At 45.0% G+C, this 27,048-nt stretch overlaps 1 protein-coding gene across 1 annotated transcript; it reads right to left on the bottom strand.

The window, feature by feature from the left end:
- Window positions 1-15,515: 15,515 nt before the first annotated feature.
- On the bottom strand, window positions 15,516-26,744 carry LOC146590164 (potassium channel, subfamily K, member 16-like). The gene is given in 6 exon segments (XM_085315070.1): window positions 15,516-15,938; window positions 15,940-16,253; window positions 20,086-20,254; window positions 21,803-21,969; window positions 24,368-24,488; window positions 26,507-26,744. Coding segments are annotated over 6 exon segments (1,008 nt in total). The 5' UTR covers window positions 26,702-26,744; the 3' UTR covers window positions 15,516-15,896.
- Between the last annotated feature and the right edge of the window lie 304 nt (window positions 26,745-27,048).

The raw sequence follows: 27,048 nt of genomic DNA, 5'->3' as shown, positions 1-27,048 counted from the left end.
TTGATTATCAAAACCTTTAAATAACAAATGATTCACAATTTTTTTCCGGTGATCATCTGATAGATAGTTCAAATGAGTATATACACACAAAATAAGTAGCATTTCTCTTGGCATTCTAGAGGTGGAAAGGTTCTTTCACATGAATTTAGGAAAGGAGACATATACCACAGAAGGGTTGAACAAAAGATCGTGGACACAAACCTTCTAGAATTAAGTGTCTTGATTCATACAATCTCCTTYAGATCAACACCACTGCTTGCAGAAATGTTGTGTAGTCTGATAGCAGAAAAATGGGAACTTGGTTTTAATGTGCTTGTTGCTCTGACCTTCAGACGTGCTGACCAGCCTTTAGGGGAGTTGAACCAAGTCTTCAGTATTTTCTRTTTCCGTATGGGTGTGGGGTGTGATTTTTCTGCAATAATTTTTGCCAGTGATACAGCAAGTCCTTGCAAGCAGTTGAGTTACTGGGGCTTAATTTGTTATCGCTTGACAGCTGAGCCCCAGCAAGGAGCCATGTGCAATTCCTAGCCAATTGCAAATGCAAAGTAGAGCATATTAGCTCCAATCACCCTGCAGTGATATTTTGCTTTGCACTTGTASGAGGCTAAAAGTCTGCACATGTGTAGTCACTGTAGCTGACTTTATTAGCTGTAACTTCTGCTGAGCTTCTTTAATTTGGGCACCTGCATCTACACGAATATATCCCTCAGGAGGAGATCGTTATATCAGCATTTAGAAAAGGGCTTTTTCCAGAATGAGTCATCTTAAAGACTGAAAGTAAGGATAGATGCACAATTCTGGARGAGTTTTGCTCCTTGGGAACATCTTTCCTTTGAGTAGGACCTCTAGCGTGTGCAGCGGCCAAGTTAACACCAGYGTCCTCATCGTTCCCAGTAAAGCAGTCAAAGAGCCTGTTAGGACAGGAGCTTCCCCTGCAAGGTCTGGGGTCGTGCTGCCTTACCTAATATTCACCGAGCTCCTACAAGCTCCTCATCCTCATCTCACATCTGGAATAGAGGTAAATATTGCCYGCTTCCCTGCAGACCCTTCTCTGGTCCTGTCAAGCTTCCAGCACTGGGCTTGGGGACCCCATTAACAAGTTAGTGCATTTGCCGAACAAGCTCTCGCTACAAAAAGCGCTTGTTGCTGGTATCTCTGCAGTTGGAYTAGATGATCTCCAGAGGTCCCTTCCAACCTTACTGACTCTATGATTCCGTGATTCTTTGAGAAGGTTTGCCCATGACGCCTACACACAAGCCCCTTTTCTAGCCTGGATGATACTGAATTCATGGGAGCTGGTGGCTCTGAGTATCTTTTGTTTCCTTGCAGTGATTCAGATAGTGCTTCCTAACTTCAGGGGGAGGGAGGTCTTCTGTTGTTTTAGACTTTGTTGTTTTAATCCTTTTAAACTAAGGATTGGAAATTATGATTTAATCCTTCAACTCTATAAATAAAATCCTGAACACAGAATTACTGGAAAAGGCACAGGGCTACTTCAGACAGGAAATAGCTTTGTCAAATATTTTTTTGGACCAAAACTGCTTGAAGTGTATTTTGCACTTCTCACATTCAAAAAAGAAGYGTTGCAAAAAATGAGGATACATAGTTATTTGAACTCTAGTGTAAAATACTAACATAGTATTTGCTTGCACCATTGATTCTGTTTCTTTGGGATATGTATAGCTAAAGGCAATACAGAGCTTTGGCAGGTCAAGGTAACATTTGCTTAAAGCATGCTTAAGCCTGGGCTCCTGTGACCTCACTAACCAAATAGATGAAGCTAAAAATAAATGTGAGATGTTGTAGACATATTGGAGCCCCTGTTCCCCYGGCTGTTTGGAAAAGGAAGAAACTGATTCTGCTGGTTTCAGTTTGTCACAGGAGATAAGAGCTTGCATCTGACAGTTTGGGTGGGGGTACTTTGGTCTCATTTGCTCAGACAGCAAATACTGCACAGAGGCCTCCAGAAATCCCTCCTGTTCCCTCTATTCCCATTCCCCAAATACTTCAGGCTTTTATATTTTTATGGCTAGATAATGAAGCCAGACTAAATCTGTCATCTGATCTCTCTGCTAATGTAGCAGGCACAGTTTTGCAATCCCAGTTTAAGCTGATTTTACTTAACTATGACCTCTGCAGCGGATGACACAGCTGAAACAAAACTTCTTCAGTTCAGGTCCTAAGTTTTGGGCAGCATTTGACTGCTGCTTTCTACAAGTTCATCKGAAAATCAGTAAAACAGGAGAGTGAAGATGTTGAGTTCAGAGTAACCATAAATTGTCTTAATGGAAATAATTAGCCTTGGTCACAGGAGGGGAATTCGTGTTCATGAACATAAGTAAGAAGTAAATGACATTTGCACAGATGAGTTACGCAGTTCTGCCGCATATGCTGAATTCCTACTTTTGTCTGGTTTACCAGGTATCATGGACAAGAAAGGGTTTTAACAAAGGTTTAGGTGTTTTGTGCATGGGATATAAAGAAGCCACCAGGCAGTATTCCACAGATGTGGATCAATCTGGTCCTTTTGGAGCAGCTGAGAGCAGAACCAGGTGATGGTGGGAGACCTTGAAGGTGAGAATCCTGTGTGCTGACACAGCTCGGGTTCATGGAGCTGATTTCTTTTGTCGTCACACTAACAGGAGAGTTTGAGACACATTTCTGYGGAGTACCAGGAGACTTTATACAGACTGGTGCAGACAGACACAGGCCACCCATAGCACCAAAGACATAACTCAGGCATCTAAATAGGCCGAACATCACCTATGAAAGTCTCATATACAGCCAGCCACGCTGTGACTCTGTTAACGTTGGCTTGGGTCTCTATGGACGTGACTCTCTCCGCAGTGTGCCGTGTTGCAGGGACAGGATGTACCCGTTTTCCTTCCCATCTTAATTAGACTTGKCTTTTTAATAATGAGGTTGTCAGATGGACAGGGATCTAAGGCTTGTGGGCTGGACAGGGAGATCAGCCATGCCTACCACGGTGCTTTCCCTCACATTGAGGCGATTCCCBGGGGGGGAGGGTGGGCAGCTGTTGTTTGGGGGACATTTTTAAATGATTTTTCCTGCTGGCAGAAGAGACTTTCAGAAACGAGACCTGACCTTCTGCGTGCCATGGCATCTGCTCCCAATGAGGCCTGTCAAATTCTTCCCTAATGAGGAAGAACTTTGTTTTTACACTGTGACTGAGTTCGCCAAGAATAGCCCACTTTCCTGCCTATCAGCTGGAAAACTTTCTGCCTTGGGGACCTCTCGGGCTCCTTTTGCTGACGCTCAGCCCATCTACTCCTGTGCATGGAGCCCACTGCACAAAAACCAAKGTGACTTTCCACTCAGGAGGGTATCTTTGTTGCTTCTGGTTTTGGAGATGAGTTTTGTGTGCCMCCTCTCCGTTTACCCACAGCTGTTGAGGAGTTTGGGCTCTTCGGCACTTCTTCCCGTCGTGATGCTGAGGTCCTCCACAGCCTACAGCCAATTCAGGAAGGCCAAGGCTGCAAGCTGGCTAGAAGAGCATGGGTTGTACCCCMAAACCCCTGGGTAAATCTGATCTGCCTTTGGTGTTTGGTAAAAGAGCCTTACCGCCCCAGCTGGCCAAGGCAGAAGGAGTGCTCAGGATCTGCAGGCATCTCTTTTCCTCTGGGAAAAGGCCGGTCTGTGGTATGGAAGAGCATGTGTGGATGCTGTGCAGTACTTACGAGGACATGCGATCAGTGTGCAGTATCTTACCCGCGTAAGTTTTTTTTCTCCTTGCAAGCCGGAGATGCTTGCTCTGCACTGGAGTGCAACTTTACTCATTTTTACCCTCTGCTCTCCTATAATACATTTCTGCAGAACTTTACAGGCATAACCTAATGTTAATTCAGCTCTGAGCAAATTTGTAATACAGGTATGTGGGGGGAAAAAATCCTTCCCTCTTTGTTCAGGAAAAAAAAAAACTAGTGGGAATGTGTCAGCTGCAACAGCTGAAACAACGGGAAGGGGAAGCAATTGGAGCCGGTGTGTGCAGGATGGAAAGGGTTTCCACCAAGGCTTCTTGCGAGGAATCGGGGGAGGTGAAAAGGAAGAGGAAGGGGCTGAAGACACTTGACAAAAGAGAGATGAGATTTGTTCTCCGTTTGCTCCCGGATCGCGGGGCTTGGCAAGGGATGGGCCGGAGGCTGCGACGCGCGCTTCACGCTTTGCCTCCCCGGCCTCGAGTCCCGTCGCTGCTTTTGGTCAAACCGCTCAGCCTGGCTTGTGCATCAAGATAGCGTCTGCCGTATCGATTTCACACGAGTTACTGCCTTCCCCGTCCTGAAGGGCCTGAACGCAGCCCGGAGAGACCGTGCACCCTTTCCTCCGCCCCGCCAGCGAGCAGCGGAGGTGATCCGTGCTTGCTCGACCGCAGCCCCTCCGAGGGGCTGACACGTCTCGCCGAGCAGGTACAAATAATTGCTTTACGCTGCACRAAGGCAGCCGAGGGCCAGAGGCTGGCTGTTAAAATGTTTACGGTGACACTGTGCCAGGCTCCGTGACGGGAATTCACCTTCGTGTAATTAATTCTGAGGCACTGTCACTGAATCTAGTTCTCCTCAGATAAAGCCGGTGYTAAATAGGCTCAAAACTTGCCGTGTCAGTCCGCTTTGTACTTGAGAGGAGACGTGCTCCTCGGGGTAGGGGGAAGGGAGCGACGGCAAATACGCTGATGACTGAGAGACACTAAGATATGCTCGTAATGGGGCCAGCCAAGAGCCAGAGAGAGAATAAATAAACATAATTTGGTAGTGACAGTCTGTCTGGCATTGTGCTGCGGTCTATTAAGATTTCTTGTTTCAAAGGAAACAGTAATTTAGTGAAAACAATATGGTGAGAGGGCTCTGGAATTATTGATTAGCTTTGATCTATAAATTGCTGCTGAGCTCCTTGAAAATGCATGAGATAAGGATAGCCATGTAGGATAAATCAGGGCCAAATCCTGACTGTTCCTTGGTCTCTGGACAGGGTCTGTGCAGTTTTTGGAGGCAGCTGCCCAAGCTGGGAGACGGAAGGGGAGCAGTGACAGTTTCAGTGATGCAGATCCCAGCCCCRTGACCAGCAGCGGTCAGCATGGCACAACACGTGCCACCACCAGCCGTTGTGGGGGCTAGACTCCTCCAGTCTTGTAATCCCACAGCACCCTTTCCATCACACATCTGCTCTTGCCTTTAGGTGGAAACCCATGTGTGTGTTGCAGCYCCTAGGGCTATGGGTAATACGTGAGCTGAAACGTTGTTCCCCAGGAAGCTCCCGTTATGGAAGGTTTCTTTGCAAGCTTAAGCTGGGCAGCGCACAGACAAATTTAAGCATCTGAACCTTCTTCAGAGAAAATTTGACTAGACTGGTGTGCACTGAATTTCTGCACAATGAAATGGTTACATGTCATAAGACTTWAGCCCCTAAGCAATGTAAAATACGTATCTATTCTTTACAATGCCTGCTGGCCTGGCTTCTCCAAACTTTGTTATGTTCCCATGTTGCAAGGATCTCTGTATGTCTCTGAACACGCACCTTAGTTCCCTCAGATGCTGGTTTCCTGTACCTGGTAGTGATACTGGCACCATGAGCAGTGCAGGCAGCAAGGACTGGACTTCTGCAGGGATGTCTTTATGCAAGAATAGGCTTCTACAGAGCCCCAGAACTGGTGAATGCATCGCTGCTAGCAAGTCTTTGTTGTCTTTGCCTGTCACTTCCCAGATGATCCTCCAGACAAACACATCCTCAGCCTCTGGTAACTCAAGGCAAACATTTCATTGCATCAGGGTTCAGCTATGGTTGGATTTGTTTTGCTGGCTCTCAGGTGCATCCTCCAGGACTGGATCTCCTTCAAAGAAGCTGTTTAAGAAACAGGGTATCTTCTCTTCGTGGTTTGGTTCTACAAGGCAAGTAGCTCATCTCTTTCAATGATACCCAAGGGGCTACCAGACTGGCCTGGGGAAGCTGTGGGATTTTCTTTGGAAAAGCACTGCTTCCTCATGGGTCCTGATTCATGACATGTTTGCTAAACTCTTTTCTTGCAGTGCCATGTCCTTTTGCAGACAGTGCTGGGAACTCTCCAGCCTCATCCTCCCACTGAAGTCTGCATCCACCTGGCTCCAAGTCAGTGACATGCCACCTGTCCAAAGTGCCACTATTTCTCCAGGATCAGGCCACATATGYCTGTTCTTCAAGGGCTTGGATCCAAAACCCAACTGAGTCTGTGGAGCAGTCCTTGTTTGCTTCAACTTTGGATCTGGTGCCAAGTTCTCAGCACTGTGCTGGGAATGAACCAGGATCCTGCTGGAGGCAATATCTGAGGCAGCATGATGTCACCATTTTGCATTTCCTGTCTTCAGGTTTTAAAACCCAGAAAGAGTATTTTACTCATTCCCGTATGGTTATCCAAGAATACAAGATGGGAAGATGCCTCCTCAGATCATCAAGGCTAATCCTCTGCTCTCTCTGGCAACCATGTCACTCAAACTTTTGCATAAACCTTGGTGTTGGTGGCAATTAAACTGTCTGGCCCTTTAAACCATAGCTAGTCTCTCAAGCATGTTGCATCCTTTTTCTGTCTAATATGCAAGTGGGTTGCAGAGTCTTTTCTAGCAGAGCTTGGCTGCTACCATTATCAGCTCACACCTTCTACTCCCACCCCATCTGTGCTTGGCACTATTTTCATGCATAATACATTGATCATCTGCAACATGGTGTGGGGAGGGAAATCATCACTTCAAGTCACTTGTCTGAATTCAAGCCACAACGGAGCTATATCCTTTGCTGAATCCCATCCCTATGGCCTGATTTAAGGGCGGAAAAAAGTAGTCGGAAGATCTCAGGCTCCTCCTGTCTGCAAAACTCTGAAGAAAGTATTACTTGGATTTATAAGACCCTGAGGACTAGACAATAGTCAGAACTGGTGGAAATCCATGCAGCATTGGTGCACCATTGCAGCAATTAGGGCTGACACCAGGCAAGGGAGAAGGGCTGYGTGTGCTTGCCTGTCTTGGTCTTCCACAGTGCAAAGGATCAGCTCTCTGTTTTTGCAGATTATTTTCATGTCCATGAAAATTTACTGATTTTCAGACACATTGCTTTTGTTTTACACTAGCATTTCTGGGAAGAGTATTGGGTGTTTCATTCTGGAAAACAGATCTTCAAAGAGTAATGTACACTTAACAAACTTGGTTTTGAAGTCTCTCAGGAAGGCTTTGAAAACAAAGGCTCAAATTCCAGAGTAAGTAGAAAGTCCTTGGTTCCTAGTGGTGAAAGCTTCCTACCAGAATTATTCCCAGAGGCAGTATAGACTTTGCATTTTGCCTCATCTAAATGCATTAGGAAGAGTATTAAATTTCACGTGTGCTGCATGTTGATGTAATTCTCCTGACACGTCTGTTTGCACCATTATGAAATAAGGGATTTCCTTTCCCTTTCTTTCCACATTTGCCCCGGTCTCCAGGGATCTCAAGGATATGATCCATTGGCATATGAGGATTATCCCTTTTACGTAGAGGACTTAAAAAAGGCTTCGTCATTGTGCTAATAGAGGTCTCAGGACAGCATCCTGCATTAGCAGCGCTTGACTTAACTGACAACCTTTGGCTGAACAGATCCATTAATCTTTTGTGTCATGATCCCTTCAGTAACCCTGGCCTTGTTTGAACTTTGTTGTATGCATTACTCTTCTCAGGATGAGCGCTTGGGTGCGTGAGGATCTTGCGGGTATTTTTATATAAGAACAACCTCTTGCATCTCCCTTTCTCACCCTGCAGAAGGGTAACCAGGCACAGCAGTGGGTCACCGTGTGGCGGTGGGGTTTCTCTGGTGGGGCTTTGGCGGGGTGGAGTGCAAGATGGGCTCCACTGTGGTTTCTCCTGGCCGAGAGCAGACCTGGAATACTGGTGACTTTATTTGACTCCATGCTCCAGTGACAGAGACTGTGTAAATTCCCCCTTTGTGCAGAATTTTGGACCTTGTTTCCTTCCTGATAAACTTTGGCTGCATTTAAAAATTGCCAGGTTTAAGGGGGCAGAGTTAAGGAGAAGAAGAGGCAGAGATGGTTTTCTTTAATTCTTTTCTTTTTCTAATAAGCACATTTACATTGCTAAAAGGATGACAGAAAATGAACTTGCCGGACCAAGCGCAATAGAGGAGATGAGCAATTCCTCCATCAGCTAATGCTGACCTTACTAGGCAGACTTTAAGGTAGRCTGCCTTATGCCACCTGGGGATGCAGCCGATGCTTATGTGCTCAAATTCTTTATCCATGGTGGACCACCGTGTTCCTCACTCCATCCATTATGTGGCACAACGGGAATGTGTATTGGCAGAGATGAATATACCTAATGCTGGAAAAAGTACTGGAGAACGTGCCTTGCTTTTGCCTTCGTGTAAAGCTGTCTGCAAACAGCCCTCTTATCTGCTGAAAAGTCCGAGACCGATGTTACATACATGCAATGAGCACGCGCTGGCACCCAAGCGCGTGCCCGTATGCTGTACGTCGGCGTGCTGGGTATGCAAAATGTTTGCGTGCATGGTTACAAACCACGCTGCCCGGCTTCGCCTGTGAACCTACTTTCCCAGGTGGAAAACTGGAAACTCTCTCACCCGCCTGTCTGTGCCGAGCGGGAGAGCGGGAGCTGCAGGAGAGCGTTGCTGGCAGGCAAAGCCTGCACGAGCGGTTACGGCGCAGCGCTTCGGCGGCGCCTCGCTCTTCCTCGAGTTGATGCTGACATCTGGAGGCCGTGCCGCCGCGTGTGTGCGTGCGCAGGCTCTTCTGCATGGCCTCTTGCTCGTTTTCAGTGGTCAGCATTGCAGAAGCACCTTTTAGCTAACCTGCTGAGGTCAAGAATTGGTGACTTGAATCCTGGGGCGAGCCTAATCATCTAGATATAKTTGCTGAAATCCTGTTGCTGATTTGGGGAAGTTTTAGCAGGTTGTTCTGTTTCTCTGCATTAATGTCTACTCTTTCTCTCAGTCTGGCCTTAGAAGCAGACATGACCACAAACTCAAATAGGGCAGGTTTGGGTACAAGACAGACCTTGATCTGACCAAATTAAACAGTCAGGGAAAACTGAAGCAGGCATTCAGCCGATGGAAAATGGACTTCATTGCTGACTGAGGCTTGAAGAYCCCATTTTTGCCCTTTGCTTTTGGCTTTGCACTTTGTTTCCATGCTTTAATCTGTGATGCTGCCTGGGCACTATTGAAGAKCAACTACAGTGCAGAGATGGGGGGCAGAGCTGAAACTGGAAGGGGAGGGAGATGAAGCGGCCTCCAGGGGAGAGAGCAACTGGGCTGAGGGAGAGGAGAACTGGCCAAAGCTCTGCAGAGATGGGCATTTAGTTCGTAACTGATTTATATCTACTTTGGAGAAATAATACACRTGCTGTGACCCCGGGATTTGTGCTGCAACTGACTTTTGCAATAGTAGATGCTGAGTAGCCTCTGCATGTTTTGCGCAAAGGSAGGCTGCTTGCGTGTGGGGAATTGCTGTCTAGTAGGAACGACCGAGGAAGGTGCCAGGACTTGGCTTCCTGCAGTTTTCTCACTGCGAGCCAGCGTGTACTTTTTTTGAGATAGATGCCTAGGCTTTYGAAGCTGAGAATACATCTGATGCCATTTTAAATTTAAGATCTTAACTTTTTTTTTAAGCATTCCATGAACCATTTAAATGAGTAGGAACTGCGTTCTGTGGGATTTTCAGTGGAAATTCTAACTTTTGTTCTTTTCTGGTCTTGATGCATGATTTCCTCTATGCTTTGCTATGATAAACAATCATTTGTTTCTTTGAGAATCTGGGTTTACCTCAAGCCACATTTGTTCTTTGAGCAAGATCAGCATCTTTCTGGCTAATCTGTCTCATGGAAGACATTAATTTAAACCCTAAATTGTACCTCCCTTCATTTTTCAGTGACACACGATTGATATTATCATCGTTCTGCTTATCAGTATATCTTTCTTTCTGGGGATGTATTATTTCATGCTTTGACATCTCACCATGGAAGCATAGCTATGGTTTCCGACCACATATGTGAGAATAATTGAAAGAGAAATTGGGAAAGTCTTTATTCAGGAGACAAGTCTCCTGAATAAAATCGTGTTGAACCAGTCATTAAATGGATTCAGTAACTGCCCTACTTTAACTCAGCAAAATGAGTCTTTCAAAAGCTTTGGTAGAGAATTACCCTAATGAAGTCCAGCATCCTGCTGTTGGATTTTCTGAGCAGATTTGGAGTTGTTTGCATTAATGTCCCAAATGTTGCTCTCTCTAATGCTCAGTTTCCATGAAGTGGCTAGCASCAGCTCCTGCGTCAGCTAGCATGGCCCCCCACCAGCAGCAGGAGTGAAGGAGGTTGCCAGTCCTGTGGATGGTGGCRTAGAATCATAGAATCGGTAAGGTTGGAAGGGACCTCCGGAGWTCACCTAGTCCAACCCCCCTGCTAAGCAGGGTCACTTAGAGCATGGTAGACAGGGTTGCAGCCAGGCGGGCCTTGAAGATCTCCAGAGAAGGAGATTCCACCAAATCTTCAGTTCCTCCTGCTTCTAAGTCCAAAACCAGCTAAACGTTGACTTTGCTGGCATTAACCGACAAGGCTGCCTTATGCTAGTCCTCAGGCGCATGCATTGGGGATCCCAGGGATCCTCTTTCCTTGCAGCAGAAAAGCTGTTAACCCTTGCAGGAAATCTGCAATGCCACTTTAAATCCTGCTGGAATAGTTTAAGGGAACTTTGCTTGTTCCAAGATCTGATCTTTTTGTTCCTTCRGGTGTGATCACAAGGGACAGAGAACGGGCCCATGGAGAGCGATTTGTTGTGCTTGTCAGACCAGTTCTGAACTGGTTTCAGGCTTTTGGGTCATGAGCCAGGCAGAGGATGCACATCTCCAAGTGTGACGGAGTGGAAAACACCATGTGTGTGGCCTAAGTTTAGTAACGTCTGTAAAAAAATGATCCCACTGGCTATATGATGTTGCATTAGCCAAACTGTTTCACTGCTTTGAGTTGTCTCTCTGCTTCCAGAAAAAAAGCTAATCTCTCCAAATGAGCTGGTTATTAATTGAAAGAGACCTCAGAAGTTCCCTAAACAATCCCATATACTAATTAAAGACAGATCAAAGTGTAGCTCCTCTTATKCTCTCTGGAGGCAACTGAATTTCTTGGGGGCTTCTTTCTGAGGGAAGAATAATTCCTCAGGGCTTTTCCGCAGTTTCAAGTGCAGCGATGTGCACTGTTTGCTAGCCGGCAGCAAAAACTCAGGTGAGGTAGGAGGAGCTGCCCAACGCGAACACGGGAACACGCTGCTGCCATTTAAGATAATGTATTTCGTGATTGTGCTCCTGGAGTTTTTCAGCAACTGGCTTAATATATGGGAAACTATTTGACCCGCCTTAGAAATGTTTTCCCTTGGAAAGCAAACGGCTGTGGGAGAGCTGGCAGTTGCATGGGAGGCTGCTCTGTGAAAGCTGGATTTCCCTGAGCGGCGCAGCAGGGCTGGGCTGGAGAGAGGCTTTCCAATGGCTCCCTGGAAAAGCTCCAGGCCACGYGGATCTACCAGCGGAGAAGCCCCTCCGCCCGGTCTCCGGAGGATTCCCGCTGCCAGCGCCACTCGGCGGACGAAGATTTTAGGCTGGATTTTATTCCTGTTTTCTGTGCCTTGTACAAAGGGAAAGTGCAGTAGAGCTGGAACCTGGCGTATATTCATAAATTAAACGTCTTGGGGCCTTTATGAAACTCTGGCTGCTGAGGAGAAGCTGTGTTCTAACTGCTCTCAGACCAAAATTATTTCTCTTAACCTCAACAACTACAGGACTTCTTGCTGGGTCCGATTTATTAGTAAGCAATAGCAAGGTGAGGCATCAGACTTGAAAGAGCATGGGACTTGGGAGATGTTTGCCAAAGGGCTCTTGCATGAACTCAGGTGACATAATTTACACTGGGCCTCTACTCCCTGCATGGAAAGCAATGACTCTCTCTTTCAGGGGTGAGGCAAGGACAAGATCTGCTGTGGTTGTGCAGTACTCAGAAGATAATACTGCTGGAAGARGCTGCTTCCTGCGTCCCTGGAGAGATCTGTTGGTGTGCCTAAGCCCTTCTGGAGACAGCCTTATTGTTCAGCATAAATATAAGGAACAAAAAAATTCCTCTCCCACCCTGGCTTACAACTTTCCAGGGCTTTTCTCCTTGCCTTTCTCAGTGGAAAGGACCACACACACTTKAGTGCTTTTCTTTTCTCCATCTATCTGCAGCTTTGTTCTCCATCTGTTCTGTGGCAAGCACCACCGCCTGCCCTCAGGGCTACCACAGTTCAGGCCAGCTCAGCCCAACTCCAAAGCCACAGCAAACCTACCATTTTGCATTTTTTTTTCCTAGACCAGCCCATGCTCTCACAGGACAGAGAGTGTGGATTAATTTGTCAGTCCTGAGGCCAAGGTGTGTGGTGAAAGTTGGTGCATCCATTGGTTGCACAGCAGACATCTCCTGGCTGCMGGTGGGCTATAAGTGAGGATCCTCCCTGTGGTGAGTTTGCAAAGCTAAAGCCATCGCCTCCCCGGCTGACCCCCACAAAGCTGTTTCTGTGCCAGGATGAGGCAGGATCCCCGGCTGGATCTGCACTCTATCATATACATGGAGGATATACATCCATGAATATGGAGTATATAGAAGGGTGTGCACAAGGTGCACATCCTTGACTCTGTCTCAAGGGAGAAAGAGGCATGTTTTTGTCTTCAGCRAGCCTCTGTGAACCATATCAAGATATGAGTTGGCTTCCTCTAGTTTGCACTGGCAAAGCTGCTGTCCCGGGACATGTCCCAGGCAGTGCTGCCATCAGCTAGATCAGCCAAACTGGCAGCAGAGGCCTGGGCAGGAKATGGTATAAAACCGCCTGAACATGGACATAATGCTGAAGGACGGGGTCTGGCAGCGTACAGCCACAAGAGGGCACGAGAAGGAAAGCCAAGGCCTTTTCTCAAATGGCCTCTCTGCAGCCCTACAGGGTTTTACAGATGGCCAGTCTTTTTTTCTCAGGATACTCATTTGAATTTCTCCAGAGAGATTTTGTGTTTTATGCTCATGGCTGTGTTTTCTCTGTGTGCAGGAGCCATAGCTAAAGGTTTATGTGAGGAGGAAGGAGCCCCACAGGGACACCTTGATTCATGGTGCCTGAAGCAGGGCAGCCCCATCACGGCCATTCCTAGCTCAGATTCCCACTTCCTCTGGCCCTGGGCAAATCACTCAGTCTCTCTGCCCCTCTATCCTTGTCCTCAGGGACACATCCTTACCTTGGGGAGGGTGATGACAAGAGATGCATTAAAAAGTGAGCTGTCTGCATCTTGTGACAATAGTTGTAGAGGACAGACTGGCTTTCAGAAATGGCAAGTGTTTGGTTTTCATGGCTTTTCATTAAACACCTGCCCATGTGAGAATTTGTCCTTATTTGTTTGAGGAGCCACTGGTTTTGCTTGTGGTCAGAGTCCACAAGGAACCTCTCTTGCCCTTCCCTGAAATGTTTGAACAAGCATTCTTGTTTTTTCCAACTCCGTATTGCAACAAGACATTATCAGTTTGTTTCAGGGCTGGGTCATGTTATTTGTCACAGTAGGGAGTGAGCAGAACAGTGGTAACAAGTGGAGCAAAACCTTTCAGAGGCGTATTGTTTTAAAGGTGTTCCTTGGAGACATAATTTCCCTCCATGTCTTCTTCCATCCAGCAAATGGACACACATTGTGCACCAGCCCAGTGGCTCTGCCTGACATCCTGGCACTGGGGAGCATCAAACACAGTGAACGAGACTGGAGGGGACCACAAGAGGCTGTGCAATCCAGCTGGAATCACCTCTTCCCTAAACCTGTCCTGACAGTATCTCTGCTGGATTGGGGACAGGATAAATGGGCCCTGTAGGAAGGACTAGGAAAAGGCAGCAGTGAAAAAGTGATGTCTGGTAAATATACTGTCAGTCATGGCTTGGTGACAGGGGAACACAACATRGTGAAGGGATCCCCACCTGCCAGCATCCAGCTACTTCCTCTGCTCAGCTGTCAGTTGTGTCATCTTGTCATAGCAGCTGGGTCACAGCTTGCTTAGAGATTGTTGTGTCCTACAATGCAGCCATGGTCCCCACCAATCTGCCCAACTTTGAGTAGTTCTTAGTCCTACTGCCTGAGAAAGGCTTCCTGTGAGTGAGAGATGTTACATGAGAAGTCATCCTTGAGGGCAGCACTGGGAAGTAGTTTGGGGAGGGAAGGAGAGTGCATATTTGGCCAGGTTTACATGCCAGATCTTGAACCAACAGAGCTGTTTTGGCAAGAAGTGTGGTTTTGTTTGACTGAAGTAGTTACAAGTTCAACTTCAAGGCTGATTGCATCTTTATGACCAAAAATTACTTTATAGTTGTAATTTATTCTCCTTTTCATAYAAGAATAGCTCTGCCAGTAAAACTACATCTCCAGGAGGAGGCTGCTCTTGCTGCAACCTTGGAGGGTGAGCTCAAAACAATTATTCACCATCTCTCAGAACAGGAACCAGAGGGTATCTAAAAGGAAACCTGTCAAGCAACAGGTTCAGAAACAGCAAAGAGAGGTACTTTGTGTAGTTAATCTGTCCACCACCTTGTCAGGTTGCTGTGGATGTCACTATAAATTCAGCATTTAGACAAATTCATGGAATTTTAGGTTGTGAGAYTCCACTTCTTGCCGGGGCAGCCTCCAGCCACTAGCTACTGGAAGAGAGAGGGCACATCARGGATGGAAGATGGCAGAGCTGCCTTGTCCTTAATTTTGAGGCATATGCTACTAGCCACTGTCAGAGACAGGATATTGGGCTTGTCTGACCTTTGATGTAACCATATACACCCACTGGACTTTTCTCCTCTATGACTGTCTACCACAGGGGTTTTGCCAGCACTTAGAAGTAGGGCTTTGTACGCTCTTGACGCACACAAAGCATCTGAAGTGTAGACTGAGCTGTTAAAGGCCAGTCTTCACCCATGGATGACCTGTGTGCCAAGCAGTACACCTGAAACTCTGAGGCTGAGTCCAGATTTGAGATCCTTGTTTTACTTGGTTGACGATAAGGCTGGGCTGTTTAGACAATGATGGTACTTGGCAAGCTACCTTAGCACTGAGCAGTATGATCATTTTTAAACTGCATTCGAGTGCCTATGAAATACAAGCATAGCAGCAAGGCTCTGATGCAGTGAGGACTCCTTCATTCAAACCAGTCGCTGTTCTTATAAAATGCTACAAAAAACTGAATTAAATGCATATGTGTTTATATACTCTTTATAAGCGCCATCATAAACGTTTTTTCAAAGCCACAGGGATAAAACGTGAAATTGGCTTTATTCATCTTAGTATAAAACAGGAAGAGGTAGAATAAACCATTTCTAACACAGCTAACCTTTTTCTAACCCTGTCCATTAGATGCCTCTTGTGCCCCTTAACTGAGCCCAGGTTCTGCCTTTCAAACATGTCTTCCAAGTCTTGCAGGCTTATTCAATATGACAGCTTAAATCAGGCATTATTAAGTTATATCCCTTTATTTCTTTCTCCAAAGGTGCTATAAAATGCCTCAGAAAAGCTTGTGCATGTCAGTTCTTGGAACAGATGTGAGTTTTTACAAGCAGCAAAATCCAAACAGAACCAGCAAGCTCTACCATGCACCTCCTCTGCATTTTTGTGGAAAAACCTCAAAGAAGCCTTGCAAAACCAGTGCACTTGTCAGGTTGTTAGCACAAYCTCAGGGCAAACTGAGGAGCAAATTTCTTACCATTAATAGTCTTACTTTGTGTACTTTAAATCTTGAGTTCTGAAAGGTCATATCTCAGCAAAAGGCAGGAGAAATGTTATTTCCATGGGAATTTCTTTAGAATAATGCACTAGCAAATCTCCAATGAAGAATTCAATCCCCATAGGTTATGGAAATACTTTTACTATAAGAAAAAAACATTTTTTTCMTTTTTTGGGTGTTCAGAACCTGCTGCTAATGATTCAATTTTYTGTGCATCCCCTCCAGTATACGGTAGTTGTAGTTCTTCTACTGGAATAAACTGAGCAGGCCAGCATCTTTGTTGAYTTGCTTCACTGTCCTTACTCACTCTTCCCATTTGATGGAGATCCTTGGCAATTATTTTTTCAGTATCTTCCAGTACCGTTGTYAATAAATTAAACAGGAGAGCAATCCAGGCAAGGCCAAAAAGGATCCAAATGGCCACCAGTGTTCGGTAGTAGGAAAAATAATTCCTGTCAGGTTGTTTTCCTGCAGACAGAGAGCGAGAAAGAAAAGGAAAATTAACAAGTTTAAATTGCTTTGCCTGTGTAAAATGGGCCAACCTAGTGAATTCATCAAAGTATTTTACGTTGAGTGCTTTAAGGTGACTTCCCCAGCAAGGCTGCAGCTCAAAGGAAAACATGCTTTAGGTTCAGGTAGGGCCAGTCTCTTGTGGCTGTAATAAGCGGGTACCTACCAGTCTACCATGGTAGCCCTTCAAAAAGATACACTGAGATTGAGATGGGTTAGCATCAGATTGGGATATTTTTCCCCTCATACCAACTCCATCGCAACCTCTGCATATACAAGTAGATTGTGTAGTTTTATTATGAAAGTATTCCCAAACTCAGAAGGCACAAAAAACAAAGCATAGTGGGCCACTAAAACTGCTCTACAATTGCTATCTGGACTATTGTAATTCTGTATATTCTTCCAACACCATGTGACTATGACCAAATACAAAATTATTTTAAATTATAGTTATCCTTGATCACAGAAAGAGAGAAGTTGCAACTCCTACTTTGTTTTTGAATGGCTGCAGGACCTTTCTTCATTAAAAAAGTAGGTGATTGATGAGAACTCACTGTCACATACTGAGAACACAACTTTCTGTGTTGGAAATCAGTGGATCGAAGCRTATTTCATGCAGTCTAAACCTCTTAACATCACTCAGTATTCCACACTCGCTGTTCTGCATGGGTCATTTCATTTGGTTCCTCAGATGTCAGCATGACCRATGTTCAGAGAGTTTTTACTCCTACTGCATTCAATCCCATGCAACTTTACTAGCATGAGCCAGCTGATATAACCATGGCATTTGCTTTAAAATTTGAGTTTAATGGTAATACTGCTTATCAAGTGTTATAAGTCACTGTTAAGGGTGACTCCACACAGAAGGTAACATAGCAAGATGCATGGGCATGGAGGTTAGTGCAAGCCTCGCAGAGCATTTCCCATTGTGAAACTTCTTGGAAGGAGTCAGGATGCTGGCAACTCATTTCARGTCCTGCAGTGCTTAGCATTGCATAAATCAATGTGCAAGATTATTGTACTTCATTGTGCAAGATCTTTGGAAATGGGGCAGGAGGGCGCTGGTTTGCCGTCATGCATAGGGATCCAACAGTTGTTTCTTCTGCTACTACTGGAGTTGACTTGGCAGAGGAGCTGCCRGCCTTGCTGCAAAGCATCTCCTTTTTGTGCTCTTAGCTGGAGCTCATGATTTGYGGAGAGGGTTTCAACATCGTGTTAGCAAAGCAACTTGTAATGTCTTCACAATGTTTACTCAAAACTGGGCTTAAGTAGAGCATGAGGTTGGTTTACAGCCCAAGGGGAGTTTCACCTACGTGTGCATGTACAAAAACAGTTAAATTCAGACTCTGCCATTTTCCTAGGATGTCTCCCTGAAAAAAAAAGAGGCTTTATCTCATGCTTGATSCACTACAGCTACAGAAGAGCTTAGAATTAATATGCAATTAACTAATTTGAATATTAACATTAATACTAATATTAATATTAAWGTGCAGTTAATTAATTTGAACTAATATACAAATGAACTCAAACCTGTTCTGTTCCACTTGGCCAGCACAAATCCATTTGTCTTCTGTAATCAATTCTAAATGCATAACAGTGAGGATAGCCATTGATTCTGCTTGTTTCATTGCGGAGGTTTGAGGTATTAAACTTAATATTTTATTTCATTGTTTAATGCCAATGGAGATAAATGTTGCAGGAAAAAATATTTCAGCTCCAGTTAGGTCACTTTAATGAAGATGAAATTACAGAGYCAGAAGGTCTGTCTGATGATGATCTTTTAATTGTATTTGTAAAACAGCTTGTCTGCAGAGCTGGAAGGTGCTAAGGAAGTGGTGCTTTTCAGACTGTGACCTGCACCCATTATTGTAAAGCACACCTGTAKTTTGGGGCAAAGGAAGAGAACAAGCCAGTTGGGCTGCTGCCCATTTGTTCACATCTTCCCCTGCAAGGCCCTAGTCACCTTCCATCTTCCTGCATTGCCTGTAATTGAAGTTTAAGGTGCCTAGCATTGCACAGACCAGGGTCATCAGTCTTACAAACAGTTAGAAAAGAAATGCCTGTGACATATTGTCTTCCATTGCTATAACAAAGATTGGTCCTTGCTGGAGAAAACAGTAAGCAAGGTGGCCGCTGTTGTGTGACGCAGATTCTTTGCAAATGCCTGAGTGCTGTGTCTTGCTTGTGGCAATATYGCTCACCAGAGTTGGAGGCAAAGAGTGTTTCTATGGATTAGGTGAGAAGAGAATGTCAGGGGAGACTGATTTCCTTTGCTTTAAGGGATACTTAATCTGCTACTATCACATAGAAAAATGTAGCCTAACCAATTCATGGCCATTGCAGAGGTCTTGGGTGTTGATACTTTCATGACATGATGATGTCTTCTGCTCCCTGTCTCTGAAACACACAGTAAATTTCGCAAGACCAGATGTATTCAACCCACATGGAGACTTTGAGTTTGTATGTGTTTGTGTGAAACTTAATGGCCTTTAACAGACAGCAGGTCAGGGCCAATAACTGGTGTGGCACATCCTGTGGGAAGGAAAAGGAATCCATTACGTCGTGGACGAGCAATCGTCTAGGCTATGAGATCATTACAATCCATGAACTCATGCAAACAAGCAAGATGTTGACTGGATCTTCAAAGCACCATCTGGTCTCATACACAGATTCAGGAAAATTAAGGCCAGCAGGGAATATTGGACAGTGTCTGGAAAAGCCTGTGGGCCCCTTCTGCCAAAGTCCTGACCTAAAAAAATCTTCTAAACAAGCAACAGAATAGTCACCCACACTTTGAAGCCCCTCTTGCCCCTCTGCAGGGCTTGAGAGCYTTGTATTTGGTGTGCTGTGGAAGTCCGTTCATCAGAAAGTGAAGTGAGACTTCCAGACTCACTGTGTGGGCAGCACTGGAGCTAAAATACTAACTCCAGAGTTTCCTTCTCATACCACAGCTGAAATGAAGTTTGGATTGGCAAGATGCCAGCAGGACAGTTTGTTGTAGAGAAATCTTTGATGCTCTGTGAAGTCCAGGTGTTTGATTGCTTCTTCCACRAACACTTATTTGGCCTCTGGTGTTCATTTTAGAGTTCCTCTAATTCTATGGAGAGTGTATTTGGGTAAGCAGATCCACAGCAGTGTTTCTAGAAGCACTCCAGTTCACTGGACTTTGGACGTGGACTGAACAGTTTAACTTCAGGGAAAATGCAAAGCTCCAACTTGTGAAGTCAAAGAGCACCCAGTGATGCACAGGAGACTAGAAGGGCATAGTGATATGTGGGTATAAGCTCCCATTTTTAACAACTGAGTACATTTCCCCACTTCTCCCTTTTCCACAGCTTTGAGGAGAATTGCTGTAAAATCGTATCTTCTGAAACATGACCAATCATTTCTTTACTGTACACTTTGAAACATAAGACTTAGATGGCCAAAGCAGGGATACATGCCTCATTTTGTATGACTGTCACAAACTGTTCCCTTTCGGTATATGCAAATTCTCAGGCCCTTTGAGTCCTGCTCTACATTTCCCTTTCCCCTCCCCAAAATATGTGGGTTCTTTGCACCCCAAAGCATTGTATTTCATTTTATTTAGACATCTTAGTGCTTTTCATCAGCTGATGCAATCCTAGAGAAGAGTGTTTGCCTCAGAACCACAGAGGATGAGGATTAGGAAGACCCAGATGGAAGAGTTGTCTCTACAGTACCTTCACTAGTGGCTTGTGCACTCATCTTATGTTAATTACAGTAGTATCCCTGGCATTTTGTTGTGTCTCCTCTCTGAATTCAACCTTACCTACTACATAATCACCAAAGCCAATGGTGCTGAGGGTGATAAATGCAAAGTAAATTCCTTCGCTGTAGGACCAGCCCTCTGTTATCTGGAAGAAGAGTGATGGCAAACACAGAAACACTAGGATCCCCGTCACCAGGAAGAACAAAAGGGTCAGAAATTTGATCTTCTTCTGAAAAAGAAACCAATTCAATTATATTTCTGATTTGACACAGCAGAAGGTCATATATAATGGTGCAGTATTCAAATGAGTGGCTATCTGGGACCACCTGCTATGACCACAGGGGCTGATGGGTTGTACTGAATTCGCTTCCTCTAAAGGTACTGCAGCCTGCCCCCAAAGTAGAGTAAGCCATGCACCATGGGAGTTGTATGGCTATAGTAACTGAGGGACATGTAGGTTTTTTAGTGTTTGCGTCAACCTCCAACGACCATGAATTATGGAAGGAATTCCTATCCAATGACTTTTATCAGGATCAGACTATTTCCGTTTTTTTCATCAGATTAGTTCATTTTTAATTAGTTTTTAGAAATTTAGGTATTGCTCTCAAAAATCATTCAAAGTTGCCTGAGAAAATAGACATTTTAAAAATATTCCATGGAGAATTTACATCTGTTCCAACAATGTTATCTCCAGGAGTCTTGAACATTGCCTACATTCCTCTGAAGATGCATGGCATCAGTGCCACAGCTTGGCTCCCACTCAGTGAATACCCAGCTACAAGAAGAYCTTTGTCAAATGAGCTCCTGATGATGAAGTGCCCATCTCACCTCCATGCAGCTAGAAAGAGGTCTTGACTGGGAAGAAAAGACTTCTTTTAAATTAAGACTTCTCAGTCAGACACACCTATAATTTATGTGCAGAATTTTACAATTACAGATTGTCTTGAAATGAATGGCAACTGTTGGATAATTCTCCATGCCTTTAATGCATTGTGCATATGCTAGAGTCTATATCTGATCAAGCCTCATGTTCCGTTTAAGTTTGCCAGACATGGGAAGAAAACCAATAATTTGAATAGAGTTGTCTGTAGCATTCATATCTCCTCCTGAAAGAGAATTATGGTAAGGGACAGAGAAAAGCTCTTTCCACTTCCTTAAAAATGGTTACATAACAGGAGAAGCTGCAAAACTTGGGGCAAAACCGGCAAGAGACAGACTGCCTCTAGCCCCTTATGTGTGCCTCCTTCCTCATCTTTCAACAACTGGGCTCAAATGGACAATTTGAGCATGATGTTTTCTGTCTGTCAGAGTAAAGGGAGGAGAGRGGCTAGCTAAGCAATGAGTCAAGTATCTACTGATACCTGTAACATCTGGTTGGCTCACCTACTTTTTGCTATCTAGACATGAGATGATCAATCATCTCATCCATATCTATTGGCCATAGAGAATGGTACTACCCAAGAGTGTTAGCTCCTGAGACAAGTTTCTAGAGAAGTGAGATGAGGTGCCTTCTCTTTCCATCATTTGCTGAAGGGGCTAGATGCCTGCCGCTCAGATGAATAGGCAAAAAGCATCCCTTTCTCTGCCTCTCTCTCTTCTACTGCTACCTTGTCTGCTTAGCTCTGCAAGGTGAAGAACTTTTCATCTCTTGTTCTAGTATGGTGCCTAACATGGCATGAGAACAAATGTAACATAGACAATGCTCTTGATATGATATATCTTGAAAGAAGTATAGCAGTGAGCATATAACTGTGCCTGAGTAAGTGGAACAAATTACCTTTCTCATTCCTTTCTCGTACAGGAATTTCCCCAGCTTTTTACACAGCAGTGAGAGTATCTTACCAACRCGGTGTAGAAAAACAATATTCAGAGGGATTCCAAACAGAGCAAAAAAGACACAGAAGATCTGGCCCCCAGCAGTTTTAGGACGCACTGTGCCATAACCTATGAAAGAAAGTTGGGTCAGAGAAGGTATTCCAAAGAGCTAGAGCAGTCTACAGTCTCATTCACACCTACCTGAACCTGGCCTGTCTTTGCCCCTAGAAGATGTGGCTAGCACTTCTCAGACCATGTACATTCACTTTTCTCTGACAAAGCCAGTAGGCAGATGAAGTGATTCACCCTGTATACTTTGGAAGATGCAGAGAGCAGTTTGCTTCCAGCCAGCCTTACTGGGAATGAGAGCATAACCTAAAAGCGATTACGGAAAACACACTCTCCTATAATAAAAACATGGAAAGACATAAACCAGAAGGCTGGGAACCTGGAAGATGTCAAGGCTGGAGCCCAGGGCTGTTTACCATGCCAGAATTAGATATAGCCCACCCATAGCTTCTTCTCAATCTGCCCACGAAGGCATGGCTGGAGGATACAGCACAGTGCTGTGTTAGTGACCTCCCTGGCTAAATGCCAGTAAGCTGGTACATCTGGATACTGGCTCAGGTCCTGGAAGCAGTGTAGGATATATAAGAATAGCCTGTGCTAAATAGCCTAGACTTTAATGGTGGCTGATTTATTCATACCAGAAAGATGCTTGTCTTTAAATTTTATTAAAATAGAATTTATCTAAGCAATGAAATGGCTGCAGAACTCCAGCTATGTCCCTTAATGGACTGGAGACTTGTTCTTCTCAGACCCCTTGAGATACACATTTGAGTGCAAGAGTCCTGTACTTAGTGTATGTTCTTACTGAGAAAATGCATTTTCTCCAGCTCAGGCTCATCTCAAGGTGTCCATAACTCCTAGAGCGCAAGGCTTTCTCTGAGAGAAAACACAAATAAGACAACTGGCTGATTTATTGGCTGCTAGGCCCTCAAATGCTTAAGATATCTTGTGCTCCCTGTCACACAGCTGTTCCACTTTCATGATAACAAAAATTGACATCTCTGATCCTGGAGGTCTGAAGATGCGGTGAAGGTGCAGAGAAACAGGCAAAGCTGTACTTCTCCTGTGACAGCCTGTCTCCCTTGCTGGAAAAACAAAATTTGATGAGAGGCAACTGATCTCTTCTTGGTATAAAAATGAAATAATACAAAAAATACAAAAATATGTGGTGCCAAGAATGGCTTTTGCTAGTGGCAGTGTGTTGACAAACTAGAAAAGTTTCACTGGTATGTAAATATTGCTATAACCATGAAACATTCCTTATTGGTGTAATTGGTCAGAAGCCTTTTCTAGTGCTCAACCCTTCTATGTGCTAAAATGACCTCTTCTACGCTGATGGAGTCAGACATATGTATTTGGCAGTGAGGAGCAAGGAGTGTGTAAGAGGAAGCTCTGATCTTCAGTTCAAGTTCATTGATAGTATTTGGACAWTTTGATCAATAGGAACGAGTCACTCTTCAGCACATTCTCCTTCCTGAACCCTCATCCATGCTTTTTCTGTGTTGCACAGAAAGGGTTCCAGCAGATCAGTGGAGACTTTTAAAGAATATATTATTTAAGGCTCTACATTTTCTTTCTTCTAAGACAGGAAGCTACRGGGTCGTGTATCACCTACACACCTGCCATGATGCTGGCAGACCCCTGAAGCCCCTGTAACATGTGATACTCAGTGATCAATGGGGCAGCTGTGCCTAAGGTGCAGTGGGAGTGACATCTCAGCTCTGCTCTGCAAAAGCACGGATTTAACCTAYGCTGCATGAGCCTGTGAAGCAAGAGCCAACAGTGTGGATTTTATACTCATATTTAGCAGACCTGTGCTTTYGGGGATGTATACCTGGAAAAAAGGGAGGGATACGCAGGGGAAAGGTGGCCCTTGAAATGGTAAGAACAGCAGCCACATGCTTGAAGGAGTAGTGTAAAAGCAATAGCATTCACCTTTTCCCCTTCCTGTTYTTCCCTTCCAGCATATTCTGGCCCAAGGCATACACTAACCCAGGACAGGTTACTGTGATGGTGTCCATGCCCCAGCAAAGTTCACTTTATTCCTACCATTCTTCTATGCTTTACAGCAGTCTCAGGAACGATTTATAGCTTGTTTGACCGTAGAATAAGACCAAGGAAGTCACGTCTATTTCCCACTCACATCTGGCAGCTGAGCCAAGATTTTAACAGATGACAGAAGAAGAAATGGGTGGGAAACAATGATATGAAAACCGTTGGTATTTCATAAGCCAAAACAAAGCTATGAAGGAAGATGCTGCATTTGCTGTGGGATGATGAGGTCTCATACCTCATACCTGTTGCTGCTTCCTGCCCTCGCCACGAAGAGCTGGAGTTTTACCCTGAAAGCATTATCTGTTTAGGTCCTAATAACTATACTTAATCAGCACCACACATACACAAACACACACACACACGCATGCACAGGTAGAGGCACACACACACATGAAAATCCTACCTATTGTAGAAACGACCGTGCCTGCAAAGAAGAAGGAGTTACTGAAATCCCAGTTGCTGTTTTCAATCTGTGATTCATTTCCAACAGGGTATACTCCGTTCTGAATGGCTTCAGTCAGGTTCTGTGAGGGAAAGCAAGATTTGGTACCAGCACGGCTGCTTTTCTCAAGCATTTGCTGCAAGAGTTCTATGGATTTTAGCCATTACTGCTCCTTTCCTGTGTGTAGCACTCAGCTGTCCTCAACCTGACTCTGGACATCATTCATACCTTAGCTTTCAAGGAAGGCACAGACTTGCAGGCAGCCAGACAGCRTTTTTGAATGTTAATTCTTTGCCCTGTGGTTATGTTGAGTGGTCTAATAGGAAAACTTGTTTGTTCAGTGTGAACTGCACCTCCCAGGGATCTCAGATTTTTTTAAACTGTCTACTTTGGAAGTGAAGGATCCTAAAAAAAGACTAGGACATGCCAGAGCAGGGCAGCCCACTAGTTTTAAGCGATGACATGGCTGATGATTGCTGGTTCTGAGCTTGCCCTTGAGATGGTAGTAATGGATCCAGGGCCTAATTTCTCGTCTGTATGGAGAGGCACTGAGCAGTGCGCCTGATGCCTCTCAGCAAGGCACCAGTCAGTTACAGCAGGGTGCACATGACACACTAGCAGAATTTCATTCAAAGGCTGTATTCTGATTAGTATCAAAAATTTAAATCCAGAGAAAATCCCCTGGGTTTCAAGTCATTACTTTTGGTGCAATTGCAGTCAGAATCCGGCCCGACACACGCACTGCACTGTCCTCTCAACTGAATGCATGAGCACACATGCATGCGATAATTGCAATTAGGCCTTTGAGATGTGAGTAGATAAACATCTGTCAGAGACGGTTTGGGCTCAGGGAAGACTGTCCTGGGGCAAGTGGCTGACTGGCCTTTCAGACCTATCATCCATGATTCTATCTTTTTTCAGATTTTTCCCTTTTTTCCTTGGTTTTAACAATAAGTAATATTGATGTATTTTTAAAAGCTTTAGGGAAAAAAGAAGGCAATGTGCAGCTGTCCCTGTTTTTAGCAAACAGAGGACAGAGGGCTGGACATCTGGAACACAGGCCAATTTGTATAGAAGCAGCCTAGATAAACTCCAGGGCTGAGCCCTGCCAGAGGCAAGACACAAGCTGGAAAAAATTGCACCAGGAAGATCTTCCCCATTCCCTCCCCCCATTAAGTCTTCTGCTGATACCCCAGAAAATCAAGGCTAACAGATACCATTCCATAGCTGTGACACAAAGATTTCATTCTCGTGAGCAAGATCCTCTTTTTCTTTCCTTTCCTCTTACCCCCTTTCCCCTCAAATCGAAGTTGAAGAGGGTACATATGTATGTGAACTGGGGGCCGGATCAACAGTGGTTTTATTAGGAATACTGCTTCTCAGCTCCTCTCCTTATCCTGCCAACTGGCCTATTGAGCGATCTCTTAGTTTCCCATGCAGAAATGCTTATAGGAAGGCTGTTTTCAGTCCCCATTTTTTTTGCATTGTAGCAGATAGAGCTACAAAGTCCTAAGATGACCAGAGAAGTGCAGCCACTCTCAGTTTCCCCTGCAGTGACTAGAAACACCATTCTCTTGGCAAGATTGAGCGCTTCGCTTCCATGCTGTCTTTGAAAAACAAACCCCGACTATGCCACAAGCCTGGCAGAAATTTGAGTTTCTTTTTTCCCAAGAGATTATTTCAGAGCTTGCTGCATTGTTCTTTTGCACTGCCTGCGATGCTGCTGTGTGTGGCAATCATCCCCACTCATTTCTGACAGCCTCATTTTTCATGCCATGCTGCCCACTGTAGATCAGCAGAGCCCCGCTGAAACATGCCAGCAGGAGGCAAGAGTCAAAAGAATCAGATCCTTGGGATTTTTTTGTTTGCTTGTTTTTTTTTGTTTTTTAATAGCTAACACAAAAGGTTCTGTCAAGCCCCATGCATTGTTAGACCTCCCTAGTCAGACCAGAGAACAGGCTTGGGGTTTGCAAAAATCATCCAAACGAATGCACCGGCAGGGACACAGTGAAAGTCATCTGTGTATCAAGGCAGAGTAGGAAACACAGACTGATGGGGAAAGGGGAGGGAGAAAAGGCTTCCCCCATGCCTTGCACTCACCCTCATAAACTGCTCCATCTCTGCCACTGTGAGGTGGGTAAAGTTCTGCAGAAAAGCCTCCTTCATCTGGGCGGCTGCCATTTTCTGCTGCTTCTCAGCAGTCCTCTCCAGTGCCTGGAACACGGCTGCACCCACGAGCAAGTAGATGAAGTAGCCAGCCACCAGCAAACCCGTCTGCAGCTTGCCACTGCACATGGCCCTCAGTGGGACACGGCAAGGGATGGGGAGTGAAAGGTGGTGCTCGATAAATCCCTGGCACTTCTGGGAAGCCTCCCTTGAGGCAGAAAGCATAGCCTCAGCCCAGATTTCCACTGGGATCCTGCGCTGGCAGGAACAGCAAGCTGTCAAATATGTTCATGGGGAAGCTAGAAAAAAAGCCAAGCAAGTTAAAAAAAAAAAAAAAAACTTTCCACTCTTTGGGCTTTGTGCAGTTTAGGGATTTCCTCTTGTCTGTGAAACTGTGCCTTGCTGAGTTCTCAGGAAAAATGGGTCAGGATATGAGAAGCTGGCAGATGGCCATCTCCTCCTGCTTGAGAGGCGTT

Source organism: Rhea americana, unplaced genomic scaffold (assembly GCF_003343005.1).
Source record: "Rhea americana isolate MKP2758 unplaced genomic scaffold, rheAme1 scaffold_42, whole genome shotgun sequence".
NCBI classification, from domain to species: Eukaryota; Metazoa; Chordata; class Aves; order Rheiformes; family Rheidae; genus Rhea; species Rhea americana.
Note: the sequence above shows the minus strand (reverse complement) of the source record. Positions and strands in the feature narration are given on the sequence as shown.